The following is a 23,693-nucleotide window of genomic DNA, read 5'->3' as shown; positions in this document are numbered from 1 at the left end:
CATGAAACATAGTGGCATCTTGCATACATTTTCAATAAGTAATTAAAATCAAAATGACAATATGATATGTGTTGAGAAGTTTTAGACTAATTTTATCATATCCAGACTTAAAAAATGTGAGGTTTGCCATCACTTATCAATTTATAAGGCTAGCAATAAGAAGGCATGATTTTTCTGTAAACTTACAACCGCTCTAATAAAAAAAAAATTAAGCCTTTTCTTCTAGCAACTACTCATGGAATTTGGGGAAGCTCATATCAAGTTAAGGGTTATGCCTGAGTGAAGTTTTCATTACCAAATTAGAAAGGTATCTCAAGTAATACTTACCTGACGGTTGCATACACTGTTTATATAATAATTCCTTATTTAATCAACCAAGCAAAATATTCATTTTAAAAGCTAATACACAAGTTGGAAAAGATTTAAATTAAAAACCAATACTCAAATAAAGTTTGATATGTTTCTCCACTAATTTTTTCCTCACAGGTTTAAGTAGAAAATAACCTCGGCATCAAAGCCCTGCACAGTCATTACATTAAGAAAAACAATTAAAACTGCATGCTAGTGAGTGAAGAGAATTCTTCCAGGCTTTTCCTTTCTGCTTCCTCTATGTTCTTTCTACTCTCATGTTCTCTGTGGTTCTGTTTAGTTTTGGTAACCTGGCTCCACACTGCTGATATCTGGATGACTAAGAAGTCCCATAAGGGAATGCTGCTGCTGGGATTGTCCCCAGAGTCCTCATTCCACATTCTACACCCCAGTCACAAAGTGCCACATGCCTTTGGAAGCTGCCTGCCACCTTCCATGCCTGCTGGTTTCTTAGTTGAGTCTATTCACTGGACTCCTGCTCCAATCTGGACACAAACTACCTTAAATTTTAAAATATACATTCCCCCATCACAAAAGAATGTGTACTTAAAATATATAAAATGAGTCATTGAGAACAAATGAAAAATCCATTCACTAGTAAATGGCCTGAGCACAACTATATTTGAAGAATATATGGTAATATATATTGGCAATATAAATTAATACATTCTACTGAAACATCTCTGTTTATTGAATATATGGTAACAGAGAGAAATATTAGGTTTTCCAAAAAGGGGGTGTGTGAGCCAGTTACAATCATATTGGTTGTATCATAGTAAAGGTGAAATGTTAGGTGTCTTTAAGTTAGATGAACCTCCAAGAAGACTGTTACCCAAGAATAAGAGATCCAAAAGAAAATGGACCCAATACATGGTCTATCTCCACCTGCCTTCCACATTCCCTGAATTCGTTAGGCAGCTATATCCTATGGCAATAATTACTTCTAAGATTACTAATAATTACTTCTGGTGCTGTAGATTGGAATGATCTCCTGAAAGCAGAGCATTAGATGATCTTGCTTAATTCCCTTAACAAATTTCCATAGAAACAAGTCCAAAATCAAAAAAGTTCAAAATCCTCATCAGGCATCTCCATAATCCCAAACAATCTGTTCAGCTTCATTGCTATAGAATCTTTCATCCTAATCTCAGCTCCAGCACTTCTGGAATACTTATGAGGCATACCATGCACTCATGCTGTAACCCACAAATTTCCATCTGTGGGAGTGTGGTCATACACAGCCTCAAACCACTAGCATCTTCAACGTCTGCCTAAAACCCCAGAGCTGCTTTGCCCCAGGTCACGCCTACCTGGGGCAGCTAAAAAAAAACAAAAAACAAAAAAACCAGTCTGAGTAAGGTGGACTTATAAAGACAAGGCCATTTCAGAGTTATTCCAGACCACTCTGAGGGTGGTATTCCAGAACTCTCCACTGCGTGGGCTGAACTTCTCATTCCGTGAATTGCACCACCTTCTGCTTCTCACAGGTGTTGATCCCTGATAAAGAGCTTGCACACCAGACTCTGTCTCAGTGTCTGTTTTTGGCAAACACAACGTGCAATGCATGCCTCCAGAGTCTAATCCTCTTCATTTTTATCTATCAAACTCATTCTCCCCTTTCAAGGTTCAGCTCAAATGATAACCCCATGAAACATTTCTTTATCCTTCCAGTCAGGAATAATTAATTGTTCCTTTTACTCTGTCCTCCCAAATTATTCGTGTACCTCTATTTGGCATGTCATTCATTTTCTTATGTAAACATTAGTCTGTGTCTTATTCATTTTTGTGTGCCCCACAGGAAATGACAGATAAGAGGTACAAATGAAACAATAAAGTAGTGTACAATTTGGAATCTGCCTAGACCTCCTCTTTTTCCTTCCCCATTATAACTGAAGGGAAATCTTGACAGTTTTATCTTCAATATTGCATGCATATGTCCAATCCTCTCCAGTTGTCAACTACCTGTTCTATCTAGCTTCTACTTTCTGATCTGGCCAGCAAATGTGCTTTGCACGGTAAATGTCTTCTCCTGTCACACAAGAGATGCTACCTATCTCCTTCTCAGCATGATCCTTCCTTCAATTATTGTTCAAGACCCTCCTAGGGTACTTCCACCCAACTCCAGCCACTTCAGATCTACTGGTTCATATAATTTAAGTCTAATGTGTGTGTACTAATTATTAAGCCTCATTGGAACAGTGTCCAATTTTGTATTCCCTTAAATCTTCCCAAGACTAACATAATCTTCTCTATGTGGAAAAATGCTACATATATATATATATATATATATATATATATATATATATATATATGTTTACTTTCCCCTTTCCAACATGATTATTTCATATTTTCCTCTTTCCTCATATACCTGGGCCTGCCACACCTACTCCCAACATCCCTGTTCCTGTCTGATGACCTAACCTCATAATTCATCATGAAACTAACAGCAATCAGAGTTTAACTCTTCTTTCCGTCACCAAAACTATTGACACAGTAACAAAAGTACCCTATTCCTGGACTGCCCTCTTGCAATTATGAATAAGGAATCCCTGTGTCTTCAGGGACCAGATTCTCCATCTAGGTTCCATCTTTAGGACTTCATTTCCATAATTATGTCCTCTTTCACTTGCCTCATCAAGTCTTTCTGGGTTATCTCTATCACATGACACACCACCATGTTCTAGTGTGCCCTATCTTCAGAAAATCCTACTTTGATACCAGATACTTTTCGTCTCCTAGTAAAATTTATTAAAAGAGTTGTTTCTGGTTGGCCATCTCCAGGTTTTTACCTCACATTCACTAATTAACTCTTTTCAGTTGGGCTTTAGTGCCCATTGTATCACTGAGCTTGCTCTTGCTAAGGTCACTAATGATGTTCATGTTGCTAAATCCAACAGTTACTTCTTATTTTTTTTCTCTTACTTGGCCTCTCAAAGCAGTCAACGTAGTTGGCCACTTAAAATAATTCCTCTTGTAAAACTTTCTATTCTTAGCTTTTACACCATCACATTCTCCTGGCTCTTCTCCTAACTCACTCGTTGCTTCTTCTTAGTCCCCATTTACTGATTTCCCCACCTCGGCTTGACCTTCAATGTTGTGAAGTCCACAATTTTGTCTTTGGACCTCTTCTCTATTCTAACTCCTAGGCTATCTCATCCATACACTTGGCTTTAAATATCTATGTGCTGAAGGCCTTCAACTTCTCACTAACCCTGACCTTATTCTTCACCAAACTCTAGATTCATACACAAAGTCACCAAAAAGATCCCTATTAAGCATCTCAAACTTAGCACAGCCAAAACAGTCTTGATTCCAGCAACAGCCTCCAAGCCTGCTGCTTCTCAAATACTTTCAATATTTTAGGGGATCATCATTCACCTGTTGTTCAAGTCACAAATCTAGCAGTTACTCTTGACTCCTATCTTTCTCTCATATCTTGCATCCAATCCCATATAAACTTCACTTATATGACTGAACTCCAGGACCATAAAGTACTTATTTAAAGTCTTTGCTAAGATGCTATCCGAATCCTATGCCATCTTCAAGTGTTACTGGTGTGACAGAGGAATTCAAGTTTCTTAACATTATGCTGAGCTAACAAGTGTAATACAAGAATTCTCTGAGCTGTTTGCTTATGGAATACACCTCAGGCTGTTTTTCCATTCAATGAGCTTTTATGAAGTGTCCACCGGGGGCATGACACTGTAAAGGTGTGGATCTGAGTATGTTGCGTAAAGCCAGGTCAAAGATTTACAGGTCCTAGTGTAAAAATTTCAGCTTAATCTGCTTCTCTCTTTCCTTTTATATCAGAACAGAGCCATAAAAATGTTACAAACATTTTCTTGACCTGTGATCCAAGTCTATAAAAATAAAGTTCAAGTTGCTCCAATTGATGCCCTATGATAAAGGCTAATTATTATCTCCTCAGGATGCAGAGATGTAGTTTTTCTGCTTTCTTCTTTTGTTTTCAAATACATAAACTCTCCTGAGAGAGGATACAAATTAAAAGAATCCTGACATTTTCTAGCATAGCCGTGGAAAAAGTAACCCTATTCTTTATAATAAGAAAAAAATCCAAGGAATGAATGCTGTTGTCAGTGGTATATTGAAAGAGAGAGAGAAAAAAGTCAGCCATCATCATTAATTACTCACACATATATTGAGTGCCTCCTATGCAGACGTCTGTACTCCAAGGGAATTACAATCCAGATGCTGAGACAGCACATGCGTACCAAAAGCTAAAGAACAATCACAAGTGGCATGTGTTGCGAACCAAATGTGTGGTTCACAGCAACGGCTGCAGGATGACAGTGGAAGGAAGGTACCCTGAGGCTAGGGTCAGAAGAGATGGATCCTGGGCTGGGCCATGAAGCCAGGAAGACCAATACTTTATGTGACAGTAAGGTGCTTTTCTCAAATTTGAGAATACAGAAAATAATCCTGCTTTCTGAGAGTTAAACTAGGAAATCAGCACATAATTAAAGCAGAGATAAACATAGTCACTCAATGAGACTGGAAGTTTCCAGTCCAGCAAGCCTTAAATATAAACTTACTGAATTAATTAACATATTTAAAGAGAAGTGAAAATGATGATCAAGCAGCTTTGTCCATCCATGCACTCTCCAGTGTAGGGCACCAAGTCAAATCGATGTGAGGATCCAATGTGAAGATCGTTCTGTGCTTGGTGGACACCATAGGCTAGCAGAGCCTCATGCCATTAGACACGCTACTCATTCCCTTCTGACCGTTAGGTTTCTCAGGCAGCTTGCCTAAAGGGAGACGCAGGTCAGGCCAACGTTGAACATCAAGTCTGCTCAACAATTAAATTTCTCAACAAAAATTATTGCATTAGTATTCTGATTTTATACGTCAGTCTTTTGTGGAATTAGTCAGTGCCAGTTGTCATCTCTGTTTGAATAATTATAGGGCACTAACAAAATAAAGTTTCAGAGACTGCAAAAATGTACACAATTGGATTGGCTCAACAGAGTTCATTCAAGGATCTAGAGACACTAGAGAGAGAGAAGTTTAGGCAGATATGTTAGATAAAAATTGTGTATGGCTTTGAATATCACACTAAGGCATTTGGAGTTAATTCTTTAGGTAGTGGGAACTCATTGGTGAAATTGAAATAGGGGTGACATGATCAAAATGGTCACTCACAGGTCTACTATGTGAAGTTCTAGCTAGGAGAGCTCACAGTTTAATTGAATAATTAGCCAAGCAAACTATTTACAACCCAGTATTATAAGCACACAGAGTACTCTGGGAGCACCAATGTAGGGTACCTGAAATTCACTGTAGAGGTGATGATGGTTGCAGAATATTTCCCAGAAAAGAAGACAAGACCTACATATTTTTCTATTAGACTTTTGATATTCTTTCAAAATTTCCCCTTTATTTGGAGGCTTTAGTTAAAAGAAATATATCAATATTTCAAAGAGCTTCTGAAGTACATTTGTATCTCTGAGTTTCTTCTAGATACCTCTATCTGAATGTGCCACAGGCATCCCAAATTTAACATGTCAAAATCTGAAATTTTGAGCTCCTTTGCCCTTCATCCCTATCCCTGCTTCTCCTTCCATGTTCCTTACCTTAGTGAAAGTACCCACAATCTATCTAATCACTCAGGTACAGCCATGCTAGATTCTCTCCTCACCCCAAACATGCAATCAGTCTCAAAGCCTTGAAGATTTTGCCTCCTTATTACCTCTTAGATCTCTTCTCTCCTAAGTCCACTCCCTTAGTTCAAGTTTTTATCATTTCTTAGGTGGATTACTGAAACACAGGCATTCCTCGGAGATATTGGGGTTTCAGTTCCAGACCATCGCAGTAAAGGGAATGTTGCTATAATGTGAGTTAAATGAATTTTTTGGTTTCCCAGTGCATATAAAAATTATGTTTACACTATACCGTAGTCTATTAAGTGTGAAATAGCATTATGTCTAAAATAATGTACATCTCTTAATTTAAAATATTTTATTGCTAAAATATGGCAACCATCATCTGAATGTTCAGTGAGTTGTAATCTTTTTGCTAGTGGAGAGTCTTGTCTTGCTGTTGATGGCTGCAGACTGATCAAGGTGGTGGTTGTGGAACGTTGACGTGGCTGTGGCAATTTCTTACAATAAGACAACAGTGAAGTTTGGCACATCGACTGACTCTTCCTTTCACGAGAGATTTCTCTATGGCACGTGATGCTGTTTAACAGCATTTTACCCACAGCAGAATTTCTTTCAAAATTGGAGTCAATCCTCTCAAAACCAGATGCTGCTTTATCAACTAAGTTTATGTAATATTCTAAATCCTTTGCTGTCATTTCAACAATATTTATATCATCTTCACCAGGAGTAGATTTCATCTCAAAAAATCACTTTCTTTGCTCATCCATAAGAAGCAACACCTCATTCACTCAAGTTTTATCATGAGATTGCAGCAATTCAGTCATATCTTCAGACTCCACTTCTAATTCTAGTTCTCTTGCTATTTCTACCACATCTGCAGTTATTTCCTCCACTGAAGTTATGAAATCCTCAAAGTCATCCATGAGGGTTGGAATCAACTTCTTTCAAACACCTGTTAATATTGATGCCTTGACCTCCTCCCATGAATCATAAATGCTCTTAATGGCATCTGGAATGATGAATCCTTTCCAGAAGGTTTTCAATTGATTTTGCCCAGATCCATGAGAGAAATCACTATATATGGCAGCTATAGCCTTACAGAATGTATTTCTTAATAACAAGACTTGAAAGTAAAAATTACTCCTTGATCCATGGGCTGCAGAGTGGATTTTGTGTTAGCATGAATAAAAACAACATTGATCTCACTGTACATCTCCACCAGAGCTATTGGGTGACCAGATGTGTTGTCAATGAGCAGTAATATTTTGAAAGGAATCTTTTTTTCTGAGCAATAGGTCTCAAACAGATGTGCTGCCACCCAGGCTTCATTGGTCCATTTGTAGAGTGCAGGCAGAGTAGAGTTAGCATAATTCTTAAGGGTTCTAGGATTTTTCAGAATAGTAAATGAGCACTGGCTTCAACTGAAATTCACCAGCTGCATTAACTCCTAACAAAAGAGTCAGCCTGTCCTTTAAAACTTTGAAGCCAGGCATTGATTTCTCCAGCTAGGAAACTCCTAGATAGCATCTTCTTCCAATATAAGGCTGTTTTATCTACATTGAAAATCCGTTGTTTAGTGCAGCCAACTTCATCAATTATTTTAAGTAGATTTTCTGGATAATTTGCTGCAGCTTCTACATCAGCACTTGTTACTTCACCTTGTACTTTTATGATATGGAGACTGCTTCTTTCTTTAAACCTCATGAACCAACCTCTGCTAGCTTCAAACTTTTCTTCTGCAGCTTCCTCACCTCTCTCAAGTCTTCACAGAATTGAATAGAACTAAGGCTTTCTCTGGATTATGCTTTGGCCTAAGGGAATGTTATGGCTGCTTTAATCTTCCATCCAGATGACTAAAACTTTCTTCATATTAACAATAAGGCTGTTTCACTTTCTTATCACGTGTGTTCACTGGAGTAGACTTTTAATTTCCTTCAAAAACTTTTCCTTTGTATTTATAACTGGCTGCTTGCGAATAAGAGGCCTGGCTTTTGGCCTCTCTCAACTTTCAACATGGCTTCCTTATTAAGCTTAATCATTTCTAGCTTTTGATTTGAAAGTGAGAGATGTGCAATTCTTCCTTTCACTTGAGCACTTGGAGGCCATTGTAGTGTTATTAATTGGCCTAATTTCAATTTGTTGTGTCTCATGGAATAAGGGGGACCGAGGAGACAGAGAGAGACAGGAGAACTTCTGTTAGGTGGAGCATTCAAAACACATACATTTATCGATTAAGTTTTTCATTTTTTTATGGGCACAGTTTATAACATTCCAAAACTACAACAGTAACATCAAAGATCACTGTTCAAAGATCACCATAACAGATATAATAATAATGAAAACATTTGCCATATTGTGAGAATCACCAAATTGTGACACACAGACATGAAACGAGCACATGATGTTGGAAAAACGATGTCGATAGACTTGTTTGATGCTGGGTTGCCACAAACTTTTAAATTGTAAAAAAAATTACAATATTCACGAAGCACAATAAGGCAAAACACAATAAAATGAGGTATTCTTGTAATCTTCTAAATGGCAACTTGCCTTCATTTCAAGTAACTTCTGTCCATCCTCAGTTTTGAAGCCATGATTATGGTTCATCATTCAACAACCATATATTATGTGTCAGGAACTTTCCTAAGCCCGGGGGATACACTGGTAAGCAAAACAGACAAACTTCACAATAAATACATAAGCAAATAAATGAACAAAGCAGTATTCAATAGTGATAAATACTATGAAAGTGTAATCAAATGATGTGGTAGAGAGTGACTGGATTGTCATGAAGAGCTCTTGGGCTGGTGGCAACTGAGTTAAGACCTGGATGATAAGAAGGAACCAGCCATGCAAAGATCTATGGGTAAAGCAGTTTAGGCAGAGGAATAAACAGATGGAAAGTCCTATCCTCATTTGGAATATTCAAGAAGTGGAAAAAAGGCAAGTATGGCTACAATGAGAGGATAAGAGGGAAAGTGGTAGGGGAGATCAGCAAATTAGGCAGAAGGCAAGCATGTGGGACCCAGTGAGTTTGGGTTTCAGTCTAAGCATCATGAGAAGCTACTGAATTTACGTAAGTAAAAGAGTGGTATGGTTTATGATTTGAATGCTCATTCAGGGACTTTGTTGGGAAAATGCATTCAAGAAAACCAGGAGTAAAATAAGGGATATCATTCTAGAGTCCAGTGCAAGAGTATAGGCAGAATATATAGTGCTGGTGGACGACGGCAATAGTAGGAAAGATGGAGAAGCAGGTGGTTTGAGGAAATGGTTTAGAGCTAAAACCAATAAGACTTGCTGATGGAATGAATGTGGAATAGGAGAAAATAAGAGGAAACCAAAGATCTGCAACCCGAAGAAAACAGGGGGTATGTTGGTATCACTAACTGAGATGGAAAAGACTAGGGGAGGAGGTTTTAGAGATTTGGGCTGGGGGGTGGGAATTAAGAGTTCTGTTTTGACCAAATTAAGTTTGAATAACTATTATATATTAGAACTTCAAGTGGAGAAGTCAAATAGGTGGTTGAATATATAGAATTTCAGAGGTCAATGGAAGGGTCATAGATAGAGACACAAATTTGGGAGTTGTTGGCATATATATCATCTTTAAAATCATGAGCTTAGATGAAATTTACCAAAAAATAGACTTTAGAAAGAGAAGTATGGAAGGCCTAGGACCAAGGGAGGGAAGAAAGTAGAAACAGCAAATAGAGGTAAATGTCGCAAATCTAACCATGCAACTCCCCCAAATTAAAAACAATGAGATTCACCACTCATTTCTTGCCCTTTAGCATAAAGTTTAAATTTATGGATAGAATTCTCTTCATTATCTGGCCCTTGAGATCTAAGTAAGTTTATCTTCCACCATTTATTTCCTTCCTGCTACTGTTAAATATAGTACGTGTAATACCCTAACATGAGTTATGCACTGTCAGAGTCTCTTCCTTCACATATCTATATCTCTCTGGCTTACCCTGTGGAAAACTATCCCCTCCCTGACAAATGTTTTAGCTTTTCCCTTGGTGTTTCCATTGCAACCTATGCCTCTATATACTACTTACCCCCCTACACTGCAACCTTTGATGTCTTTGACTGCAAAGTCCATCCTTCCTCTTTCTCCAACACAAACATACAAAACAGGACAAGGAAAAATTCCGAAGCTTGGGATCATGTCTAGTAGGTTTATACCTGGTGCCCAACAAGGTGCCTGCCATAAGATCTTGTACAGAGTAGTGTTTTCTAAGTGGTTGCCAAGCAAAGATTTCTAAAATGCAAATCTGATTCTGTCAGTTTCTTACTTAAAATCCATCAATGTCTCCTTGAGGTCTATAGAATAAAATACCAAACCCCTTATTATGTACCAAACCCTTGGAGGTTTTGTTTGTTTTTACCTCCTCAGTGCCATTTCTCCCCACCTCAACCCTGCTCCTCATGCCTCCCACCACCTACACATGGGCACACTAGGTGCTCCACCTACACAAAACCTTTTCCACGGCACACGCTGTTGGGCATCTGTACTTTGATGCATGCTGTTCGCTCCTCTTGGAATGTCTTTAAGAACCAGCACAAGGGTCACCTCTGGAAGCTTTTCCAGATTCCCCTTTCCCTACCCCTGGCAGCACTAGGCACGCTCTCCTTTGCTTCCAGAGTCCCTGTCAATAATTCTATTATTGCACTTATCACATTAATCCCTGTAATATCTGCTTTCCTACAAGACTGCAAACTCTTTTGGGTGGGCTTATTCATCCTTGTATTCCTAGTACCCAGCATAGTGTCTAGCACACTAGAAGCATACAGCTAATGAATACTTTCTGTTAAATACTTTGATTTAAAGGTGCTCCAGATGTTTAAAAATACTATTTTTTGTTGTTGATTATTTTCATCATTTTTAGGAATAACTTTTTGGTAGAGATTTTTAATGTGTAAAATCATAGAAAAGAATAAGCTCACCTACAGGAGAATAAAAGGGACAGACTGCAAATATTACAGATGTATGTTAGTCTACATTTTCTTGTGGAAAAGAATCACACTGATAAATAGTTGATCACATTAGGCCATTTACTCCATTCAGAATGAAGAGAATGTCATGTATAGAGCACATTTTCAAATTTACATCTGCATTCTGAAGAATTAGCCATCCCAGGCCATTGTATATTTTCATTCCCTCCATTTTCTTCCACATTTTGAGACTATTTAAAGTTTTGAAAGGAGGTACTATGAATGTAGACTTTTTATTTCAAATTATTTTACCAGTCAAAATGGTTCAGAACATCTTTCACACATTTTTACAAAACTAGATGTACTTTATATTCATATTCTTTGTGCACTTGTTTCTAGAACCTCTTCCTTATATTTTTCCATGATAATGGACCCCTTCTCCTTTAAATATTTAAGCCCCTTCTACAGTGATAATAGGCATACAAATCATTTCAACAAGAAGCAAATATGAAAACTGCATATATTTAGGAGACATTTGTGCTATCACAATAATTCGAGATGTCTACTTGATAACAACATTTTAGAATTCACAAGAATGTGTGGTGAGCATCAACAAAGTGCTTTATTCATTTATCACTTAGGCCAGAAGTTGAACTGAATTCTTCCTTCTGTGCTTTGGCAATAAGGATTGAATCACAGAATCTCAGAACTGGAAAGGACTTAGACATCATTTAGTCCAACTTCTTTATATGAATAAATATCCTCTGCCACATCCCTAACAAATATCTCATCAGTGTGTCCATGAACTCTTTCGTAATAGTGAACTTACCACCCATCCAAGGCTTCAGGTTAAAAGATAAGCATCTCATTAAATTTTAACCAGATTTCTGCCTTCTATAATAATAGTTATTTTCAGTATTGTGAAATCTACCAATTTGATTAGTATGATGGTGTCCATCTATTTTACGTATAAAGGAAAAAAAGCAATTATAAGCAATTATGGAATATGCAAGGCTTTCATTTCAATTTGCCTATCTAACTGTATGTTTCCTTCTTTGGAGAAAGGATCTCAAATGAAATGATTTAAAACACCTGGATGTAAGAGAGTTATTAAAATAGAAATAGAAAATCAAAGTCCTGAAAATGCTGATATAAGTTGTAGTCACTGAAACTAAGTCTATCAGCGAGCTTTCTATAAACTAGTAGAAAAATAGAAACAGTGGATTACACAGTTCTTCTCATTGAACAAAAGAAAGCATATGAATTCTCCATTAAATGAAAATTTTTTTCTAGTTCTAAATTACAAGAGGAATTTCTTTTGCAGCACCTCAAATATTTTTTCTTTGTTTTCTATGTATGTTCATTTCCACTCTCCAACGTACTGCCAAGGAAAGTACCAGACACCTCTTTCAATTTACAAACCTCATTCCAACACTACCAACATTTTTTATTCTATTGGACATGGGAGAAAAGTAAGAGGGTCTGGAGACCTACAGTTTCAAGAGGACTTGGCAAATACATTTAAACTATAAAACCACTTTTTCTGTTAATATTATGGGGCAATAGTTACCATTTGTCCATTTTTAGGAGTAGATGAGAACAAATGAGACACTGAGTTATCTTCCATGGCAATGTCATCATTCTCTCACCTCCTCTCAAAAAATTACAGTTGGGTGGTGACTAGACACAAAATAATGTCCTTATACACTGGTGACTGACATCAGCGAGTGCTGTAAAGGTCTGTCTAAATATCTGAGAAGACTTTTGATCTCTCAGAAGGAAAATGACATTACGTAAGCAAAAGGTGTTATTAAAGCCTGCACTGCTGCTCTTGGTGAAGTGAAGAATTGGCAGTTTCTCACTTGTTCCTAAACTCCCCAATTATTTTCCCAGTAAGGGCAGTATAGAACCCTGCAGCCTGAAAAATTTGCAGATGGGCCAGCTGAGTCTTTCTGTGGAAATGCACCTGTGTTTTACAATATTTTCTTCTGTTCTTTGAATAAAGGATAGGGGTGTGAGGGGATATGCCCATATAATGATCATTTCCTCTTTGAAAGTCTTTTTGGTGCCTGAGGCATCACAAAAGGCCCCAAGTAAAAAGAAATTACTTTCCTCACAGTTATTTAAACCACCTGGACTGTCTGGTTCCATCATTAAATTAAAAATAACTGAAGACAGGGAGATCTCATCTCCTTCCCTATACCTAAAGCCAGCCAGCCCTAACTCCTTTCTTTTCTAAGTCTAGAAAACGCACACCTGTAATCTGTATTTCCTCTGTCCAAATGTGGCAGCTCCTTTATTACTATTATTATTATTACTATTATTATTATTACTATTGAATATTGAATCTGGATTATATCCAGAGATTCCTTCAGGCCAAATTGACTACTTTCAATTTTCACAAATTAGTTACTACAAAATGAATGCAATTACAGTAAAAGTAACCATCATTGATTGCTGCTGTTTCTACACTATAAAACAAAATGTTTTCATGGTGTTACCATGGAGAGAATGAAAGAGATTTCAGACTCATTCTAAAGAATGCATCAGTACACCTTTTAATAAGTAACCTAAAACAAATGATTTGGCTTTTTACAGACTTAGTATAAACTGAGTGCACATCTGTTTAAAGCTGAGATTCAGGGACATAATGGTAAATGTTAATGTATATTCTGATGATTGGCAAGTAAAAATAAGCATGCTGATTATTATTTCATATCACAGTTTGCCATATTATACAACTGCCAGAAATCAAAGTCAAAGCTAAGCAAAAAACAGCTACCAACAGATTAATCATCTCTTCATCTTTAGCCATTCTACCCCACAATCTGTGTTTTCATTAGCTTGAAGCTTAAGAACAGAAGGTAAAAAATTATAATAAAAGAGGCTTACAAATTATTGGATGATTTTTAAATGCCATACATCCTTGGGTGTGGGGGAGAAGCACCAGCTGAGATGAGTGCAAATTTCCAGAGAGCATTTAAAAATATTTGGAAGCATACATAATATATTGGTGTATGGGCATCTCTAAGAAAGTGCTCTGTTTCTGTAAACTGAGTAGCACAAATAGCTGGGGTGGGAGAAATTGGCATAGCAACACTAATTTGCAAAGGTGGATCACAGAGTAAAAAGGTGCATAAAACAACTATTCTAATGTGTTTGTTTCTCCATAAAGTGGTTAGATCTTGTAAAGCTTTTGCAGACTTCACCTTCTGAGAAACACAAACTCTTCAGTCTAGTAACTTAAGGCAGTTCCTTTGTTGAACAAAAGAGGCCATTCATAACTCATGGAAAAATTTATTCTGTAAATTTTCCCTGTGTAAATCAGGGGACATTTTGGCAGAATTAATTACTTCCTTCTCACAGTAGACAAAATTCTCCAGAAAACTATACCAAAAAATAAGCTTTCAATAAGGGGGAAGATCAGAGTAGGAAGATCCAGTCCCTCTACCAGAACAACTACTAGACAGATCAAGAACTGTCTGAATCAACTATTTCAAAACTCTGGAGTCCAGTAGAACACTGTACAGCATCCAGAGAAGAGTGAGAGAAACAAGTAGGTAAATACAGTAAATACCAGTAAACTGCTGTCTCTGTGGTGGTTACCAGTGCCCATCCCCCACTCTGAGGCAGGAAACAGGGTGGGGGGCGGGGGGGGGCAGCTGATATAGCTGGCTGGTGCCAGAGAGGGGTATGAAAATCCACTTCTCTGAGATTGAGGATGGGGTCGGGGGCTGATGCACAGCTGATCAGGGATCACTGCTTTTGATTAGCTAGGGACGTGGTGCTGAACTTAGCCATTGTTTCAAACCACCTCGGACAAAGTCAGCAAAGGAAAATTAAAGATAGTACACTTCCTCCCAGCTGCAGAGGACAGTTGAAGGGCTGCATTGGTTGGGTAGGTGCTGAGTGAAGAAAGTGCAGCTAGGGTAGCTGTGAAAAAAGCTTCTGGTACCCTTCCTGGCCCCTCCCTCCTTCAATCTCTTCCCAAGGCAGTTTGGAGCTGGCCAGTTCTCCCTTTCTGGATCCCTGGGCTTGGTCTGGCTGGGAAGGATTGAATTGGGAAAGTCCTCTTCAGCTTGCCCTAGCAGAATTTGACCTCCAGGCAAAAGCAGCTTGAGACAAAAAAGAACCTAGAAACTAGGTGGACTGCCTGGGACAGAAGCTTATCTGCTTTAAATCCTGCAGTAGAAGAATCAGGAGAGGGAAAAGATCTGTTTCCTGGAAAGTAGAGGGAGCCTTAAAACTCCTGTAAGCAGGGGAAATCCTAAGGCCACTAGCAAGTGCAGGCCTGGAAAGATGCAGGCTCACAAAGACACAGGCCCAGAAATGACAGGGAGGACCTTGCACTTCACATCTGTCTTGGGCTGACCTGCATGATAGCACAGCTGAACTGTGACAGAGAGTACAAGCCAATGCAAAACCAGTTGCAAAGATGGTGAGAGGTGTTTTTCCCTTAGATTTGCTTGGTTTTGTTAGCTCCTGACACTCAAGAAAATCTCTGTCACATCACCGACTGGTTACAAGTTGCAGAAACCGGCATCTCAGGGAACAAGTTCCAGAGTTCTCATTTTTAAATAGTAAAATGTATGGTGTCAAACAAAGATCACAAGACAAAGAAACAGAAAATGATTGCCCATCCCAAAAACAGAGAATAAAAATCCAGAAAACATCAGTGAAGAAGACCAGACTATGGACATACTGTACAAAAACTTTTTAGAAGTTCAATATGTTCAAGGAGATGAAGGAAAATACAGAGAAAGAACTATAGGATATCAAGAAAACAATAAAAGAACAATATGTGAATCACAATAAAGAGAAGTTTTAAAAAGGAACTAAAGAGAACTACTGGCATTGAAGACCACAATAACTGAAATAAACAATTCCCAGGAGAGTTTCAACAGCAGATTGGAGCTGGCCGAAGAAAGAATCAGAAAAATTGAAGAAACAATTGAAATGAGTCAGGCTGAGGAACAAAAAGAAAAAAGAATTAAAGAAAGCAAAAATACCATAAGAGACCTCTGTGACATCATCAAGCATACAATGTACACATTATGGAAGTCTTGGAGGAAAAGATAGAAAAGGGAAGAGGAAATATTTGAATAATGACAAAAACTTTCCAAATTTAGCAAAAGATGTGAATATGCACTTCCAAGAAGCCCAGAGATCATAAAATAGGATAAACTTGAAGAAAAAATATGCCTCATCACATTCTGATTAAATTGCTGAATGCAAAGGACAAGGAGAAAGCTCTGAAAGCTGAAAGAGGATAGCAACGTGTCATGTACAAGGGACTCCCAATTAGATTTAGTGCCAATTTCTCATCAGATACCATGAAGGCAAGAAGGTAGTGGGTTGAAATACTTAAAATGTTGAAAGAAACAACTGCCAACCAAGAATTTTATATCTGCTGTGATTTTCTTTCAAAAATTAGGGAGAGATTAAGACATGCCTGGATGAACAAAAGATGAGGGAGTTCTTCACCACTAGGTCTGCCCTACAAGCAATGCCAAAGGATCTCATCGGACTGAAAGAAAAGGACACTTGATGGTGGATCAAAGTGGTATAAAGAAATAAAAACCTCTGGCAAAGGTAACCATATGGGTAATTATAAATGGCAGTACTACTGTATTGTATATTTTTTTCATGTAACTCCACTTTTTAATTCTTCAAGGTTCTAAAATGCAAATGCATAAAAAGGAATGACAAATCTGTACTTTTGTAAATTCAGTGTATGAAGACAAAATTTGTGACAAGTACAACAAAAAGGTGTGGGGTATATAGGAAGGGTGTATATGTATGCTTTAAAGTTAAGTTGGTATCAACTCAAACAGGATTATTATAGATTTATGATATTACATTTTGTCCCATAGTAACCATAAAGATATATATGAAAAATATATACAGAAAGAAATGTAAGGGACTCAAAATGGTACAATACAAAAAATCAAGTAAATGTGAGAACAGGCATTAACTGAAGAATTGAAGGACAAATGGTATAAAACTTACAAAGACCAGACAGCAAATGGCAGAACAAAGTCCTGCATTATCAGTAGTGACTTTAAATGTGAATGAATTAGACTCTCCAGGCAAAAGGTAGGCATTGGTAGAATGAATTGAAAACGTATGATTCAACTATATGCTGCTTTCAAGAATCGCACCTTAAATTCAAAGACATAGACAGGTTGAAAGGGAAAGGATGGAAAAATATACCATGTAAATAGTAACCAAAAGAAAGGTTGGGTGGCTATACTAATATCAGACAAAATAGACTCTAAGTCATAAACAGTTAAGACGGACAAAGATGGTCACTATATACTGATAAAGTGGTCTATTCAACCAGAAGTTGTAAAAATTATAGCTATATATACACTTAGCAGAGCCCCAAAATATATGAAGCAAGAGACAGATTTACATTAATACTAAGAGATTTAACACATCACTTTCAATAATTTATAGAACGTTTAGGAAGAAGATCAATAAGGAAATACAAGACTTGAAAAATAATCAAAACCAACTAGACCTAACGTATATGGAACACTTCACTCAATAACAACAGAATACACATTATTTTTGAGGGCACATGGATCATTCTCCAGGATAGACCATATCTTAGGTCACAAAACAAGACTCAATAAATTTAAAAATATTGAAATAATACAATGTATCTTCTCCAACCACAATGGAAAGAAAGTAGAATCAATAACAGAGGGAGAAATGGAAAACCAACAAACATATGGTGTGCTGGTTTGAAACTGTTATATACCCCAAGAAAGGCCATGTTCACTTAATCCAGATTTGTGGATGTGACTTATTGTGAGTGGACCATTTGGTTCGGTTGTTTCCATGGAGATGTGACCCACCCCACTGAGGGTGAGACTTTTGATTAGATTATTTTCATGGAGGTGTGACCCCACCCATTCAGGGTGTATTTTAATTAGAACACTGGAGTCCTTAAGAGAGCCACACTGACCCGACTCCCAGGGTGTAAATCTCCCTGGCAACGCAGGATATGACTTCTGGGGATGAATCTGGACCTGGCATTGTGGGATTGAGAATATCTTCTTGACCAAAAGGGGGATGCAAAATGAAACAAAATAAAGTTGCAATGGCTGAGAGATTTCAAACAGAGTCAAGAGGTCACTCTGGTGGACATTCTTATGCACTATATAGATAACACCTCTTAGGTTTTAATGTATTGGAATAGCTAGAAGTAAATACCTGAAAACTATCAAACTCCAACCCAGTAGTCTGGACTCCTGAAGACGACTGTGAAACAATGAAGATTACAAGGGATGACAGTGTGATTGTGAAAACCTGTGTATCACACTCCCTTTATCTAGTGTATGGATGGATGAGTAGAAAAATGGGGACAAAAACTAAATGAAAAATAGGGTAGTATGGGGGGGTGATTTGGGTGTTCTTTTCGCTTTTATTTTTTATTCTTATTCTGATTCTTTCTGATGTAAGGAAAATGTTCAGAAATAGATTGTGGTGATGAATGCATAACTATATGATGGTACTATGAACAGTTGATTGTACACCATGGATGACTGTATGGTATGTGAATATATTTCAATATTATTGAATTTAATTAAAAAAAAGAGAGAGAGAGCCCACACAGACCCAGATGCTTTGGGATGCTGGGAGATGCAGATGAAGACGAAGCCCAGAGTTTTCCCCAGAGAAGCTAAAACAGGACCCCCAGATATTAGAAAGAAACGCCCTGGGAGAACAAGCAAGAATGCACAGGATCTGAGAGATAGAGATGCTAAGAAAGAAAGAAGCCCAGAGACATTTTGGAGAAAGCCATTTTGAAATCAGAACCCAGGAGCAAAGGACCAGCAGATGCCAGCCACATGCTTTCCCAGCTTCCCAGCTGACAGAAGTGTTCTGGATGCCCTCAGCATAACTATATGATGATACTGTGAACAGTTGACTGTACACCATGGATGAATTTAATTTTAAAAAAAAAGTCCCTTGTTGATGCCTTAGTTTGGACATTTTTATGGCCTTAGAACTGTAAATTTGTAACCTAATAAATCTCCGTTATAAAAGCCAATCCATTTCTGGTATTTTGCACAATGGCAGCTTTAGCAAACTGGAACATATGGAAATTAGTGCCCTTAAACAACCAATGGGTTAAAGAGGAAATCACAAGGGACTTTAGGAAATATCTTGAGGCCAATGATAATGAAAATGTAACATACACAAATTTAAGGGATGCTGTAAAGCAGTGCCGTGAGGGAAATTTATAGCTGTAAATGCTTACATTACAAAAGAAGAAAGACTTCAAACCAGAGATCTAACGTTAAACCTGGAAGAACTACAAAAATTAGAGCAAGCTAAACACAAAGTGAGCTGAAGGAAGGAAATAACATTTAGCTACACTACCAAAGAATAAAGAGAGATGGTACAAATGACTAAAATCATAAATGAAAAGGGGGCTATTACTACTGATCCAACAGAAATAAAAAGCACTATAAGAGGATATTATGAACAATGGTATGCCAACAAATTAGATAACCTAGATGAAATGGGAAAATTCTTAGAAACTACCTATAGTACCTACACTATTCAAGATGAAATAGAAGATCTCAACCAACAAATAACTAGTAGAGATTGAATCAGTAACCAAAAACTGCCCAATAAGGAAAAGTCCAGGATCTGATGGCATCACAGAAGTCTATTACCAAACATTCCAGTAAGATCTGACATCAATTCTGCTTAAACTCTTCCAAAAAATTGAAGAAGAGGGAGCACGCCCTGATTCATTCTATGAGGCAATCACCCTCATACCAAAGTCATATAAAGATACCATGAGAAAATAAAATTACAGACCAATATCTCTTATGAATATAGAAGCAAAGCCCCTAAAAAAATACTAGCAAACTGAATCCAACAGCACATTAAAAGAATCATACATCGTGATCAAGCGGAATTTGTCCTAAGTATGCGAGTGGTTCAACATAAGAAAATCAATTAATGTAACAGAATAAAGACAAAACAAACAAACACACAAACAAACAAAAACCATCAGGTCATCTCAATTGACCCAGAAAATGCATTTGAAAAAATTAATCACCCTTTCTTGATAAAAACACAGAAAACTAGGAACAGAAGGAAACTTCCTCAACCTGTTAAAGGGTGTATTCGAAAACCCACAGCAAACATCATACTCAATAATGAAAGACTGAACGCTTTTTCTTCAAGATCAGAAACAAGACAAGAATACCCACCATCACCACTGTTATTCAACTTTGTACTAGAAGTTCTAGCCAGAGCAATTAGGTAAGAAAAAAAAGCATCCAAATTGGAAAGGAAGAAGTAAAACTTTCACTGTTTTAAAAAACTCACATTTGCAGAAGACATGATCCCATATACAGAAAATCCTAAAAAATTCACACTAAAGCTTCTAGAATTAATAACTGAATTCAGAAAAGTGGTGGGGTACAAGACCAACATCCAGAAATCGATGATGTTTCTATATGCTGATAATGAACAATCAGAATAATAAATCAAGAACAAAATTCCATTTATAATAGCAACTAAAGGAATCAAATATCTAGGAAAAATTTTAACCAAGGATGTAAAGGACGTGTATTCACAAAACTATAAAACATTGCTAAAAGAAATCAAAGAAAACCTAAATAAATGGAAGGACATTCCATGCTCATGGATTGGAAGACTAAATATGTTAAGATGTCAATTTTACCCAAAGTGATTTACAGATTCAATGCAATCGTTATCAAAATTCCAACAGCCTGTTTTGCATAAATGGAAAAGCTGATCATCACATTTATATGGAAGGGTAGGGGCCCTGAATAGCCAAAGGCATCTTGAAAAAGAAGAATAAAGTTCAAGGATTCACCCTTCCTCATTTTAAGATTTATTATAGAACCACAGTAATCAAAGCAGCATGGTACTGACATAAGGACACACATATAGACCAATGGAATTGAATTGAGAGTACAGAAATCAATCCTCACATTTATGGGCATCTGATTTTTTACAAGGGGCAAAGACCACTGAAATGTGGAAGAATAGTCTCTAATAAATGGCACTGGGAAAGAAGATCTCCATTTGCAAAAGAATGAAGGTGGACCCCTTTCTCACACTATATATAAGAATCATCTCAAAATGGATGAAAAACTAAATATGAGAGCCAGGACTAGAAGACAATGTAGGGAAGCATGTTTAGGACCTTGTGTTAAGCAATGTTTCTTAGACTTTCCACCCAAAGCACAAGCAATAAAGGAAAAAATAGACAAAAGTGATTTCATGAAAATTTAAAAGTTTTGCACATCAAAGAATTTCACTATGAAAGGAAAAAGAAAACCTACAGAATAGGAGAAAATATTCAGAAAGACATATCCAGTAAGGGTTTAATTTCCATAAATCCTTCAACTCAGCAACAAAAAGATAAATTGCCCAATTTAAAAATGGTCAAAAGACTGGAATAGACATTTTTCTGAAGAAGATGCACAAATGGCCAAGAAGCACATGAAAAGATGCTCAATATCATTAGTCATTAGGGAAATGCAAATCACAACCATTTTGAGATACCATTTCACATCCACTGTAATGGCTAGATTTTAAAAATGGAAAATTACAAGTGTTGGAGAGGCTGTGGAGAAATAGGAAGACTCATTCATTGCTGGTAGGAATATAAAACAGTGCAGCCACTGTTGAAGAAAGTTTGGCAGTTCCTCAAAAAGTTAAGTATGGAATTTCCATATAACCTGGCAATCTCACTTCTAGGTATATACCCATAAGAATTGAAAGCATGGACTTTAACAGATATTTGCACACTCATGTTATAGCAGTATTATTCACACCTGCCAAAAGATGGAAGCAACCCAACTGTCCATAACTGATGAATGGATAAACAAAATATGATATTAAATCTGTTTTAGTTTCCTTGGCTGCTCAAGCAAATACCATGCAATGGATTGGCTTAAACAATGGGAATTTATTAGCTTATGGTTTTGAGGCTAGGAAAAAGTCCAAATCAATGTGTCATATCAAGGTGATGCTTTCTTCCTGAGATCTGGCATTCTGAGGCTGGCTGTTGGTGATCCTTTATCCTGGGTTCCTTTATCACATGGCAATGCACATGGCAGCCTCTCCTGGCCTCTCCCTTCTCTTCTGGGTTCCACTGATCTTCATCTTCTTGCTTCCCATGGCTTTTTATCCATCTATCTGAATTTCATCCTGCTTATAAAGGACTCCAGTAACAGGATTAAGACCCATCCTGATTGAGGTGGGCCACAGCTGAACTGAAGTAACTTCATCAAAAGGTCCTACTTACAATGGGTTCATACCCACAGGAATGGATTCAGTTTAAGAACATGTTTTTCCATAATACATACAGCTCCAAACCACCACAACATACAATGGAATATTATCCAGCCCTAAAATGGAATGAAGTTCTGATACATGTGACAACATGGAAAAATCCTGAACATATCATATTGAGTGAAATAAGCCAGACACAAAAGGACAAATGTATTATCTCACTAATATGAAATTTTAGAATAAGCCAACTCATAGAGTCAGAATCTAGAGTTTAGTTTACCAGGGAACAGGGGGTAGGGAATAGGGAGTAAAGGCTTAAAATATACCGAGTTTCTGTTTGGGACAACGGAAAAGTTTTGGTAATGGATGGTTGTGATGATAGCACAACCTTATGAATGTAATTAACAGAAATTATATATTTTAATGTGGTTAAAAGAGGGATTTTAGGTTACATGTAAGTTAATAGAATAAAACTTTTTTAATTCCATGAAACTATACAACACAAACAATAAACCGTAAGTTAAACCATATACTATAATTTATGTTACAATTATAAAAATGTGCTTTCATCAATTGTAATAAATGTACCACAGCAATGCATGGTGTTAATAACATGGTGGTATATGGCAATCCTGTATTTTATGCATATTTTTCTGCAAACCCCCAACTTCTCTAATTATAAAAAAAAAAAGGTAATCTAAAAAGAAAAAGAGCTTATTGTGTATGTTAAAAAATATATTCTTAAAGGAAAAATTAGTTACCTCTTGGTAACAGGTCCCTTGAAATCCGGGTCAAATGTCCTCGGTTTACCTGCATTTAAAACAAAGACATTTTTAATCATTTAAGTCAATGAAATAGAAAATAAATAAATATAAAATAGCGATAAAGAAAAACAAATCTACAGGTTGGCTAGTCCACGCTCAGTATGGTGTTCAAATCATTCTTTGGTCCAGTGAAACATCAGTTATGCCTTGGTTACAGCTGTCAATCCTGAAAACAAGACTGGAAAGAGTAGTTAAGACCCATATTCTACGTACTCTGTGTTTGCATATTCTCACTGTATTGAGTAGCGACAGTATAGATGGCACAGTAAAACTTCAAGGCCTTTTTTCTACAAAACTATTCTACCAACTGACACCACCAGGTACTGCTAAGTACTTACGTGATGTACAGTATAATATTAGATGCCTTCTTATTCCAGGTGTACCTTTCTGTTAAGTAGATTAGCCTATCCTTCAAGAAATTCAAATACTAGTCACTGTTGGCCTGTACCATGTTTACTTTATGGTATTTACAAATCATTATTATATAATTATTTTTATTGATTCTTTTACATCTACAGGTCGATTTCATGACATTCAGGAGAATAACCTACTCATTCATTGGTGTATCATGACTGTGATACATTACCCTTATCTTTAGGCAATACAAGGTACACATGGAATGGCTTATTTCCCACAT

General features: G+C 37.1%; 1 protein-coding gene across 3 annotated transcripts in view; it reads right to left on the bottom strand.

The window, feature by feature from the left end:
* The window catches only part of SLC44A5 (solute carrier family 44 member 5), a 386,861-nt gene that overhangs the window by 127,425 nt on the left and 235,743 nt on the right, over positions 1-23,693 (bottom strand). For all 3 annotated transcript variants that reach the window (XM_037826900.1, XM_037826902.1, XM_037826901.1), the window contains one exon: positions 22,994-23,042. In XM_037826900.1, the coding sequence (XP_037682828.1) occupies positions 22,994-23,042 (49 nt within the window). The remainder of the gene's footprint in view (positions 1-22,993; positions 23,043-23,693) is intronic.

The sequence above is a fragment of the Choloepus didactylus genome, chromosome 2, assembly GCF_015220235.1.
Source record: "Choloepus didactylus isolate mChoDid1 chromosome 2, mChoDid1.pri, whole genome shotgun sequence".
Taxonomy (NCBI): domain Eukaryota; kingdom Metazoa; phylum Chordata; class Mammalia; order Pilosa; family Megalonychidae; genus Choloepus; species Choloepus didactylus.
Note: the sequence above shows the minus strand (reverse complement) of the source record. Positions and strands in the feature narration are given on the sequence as shown.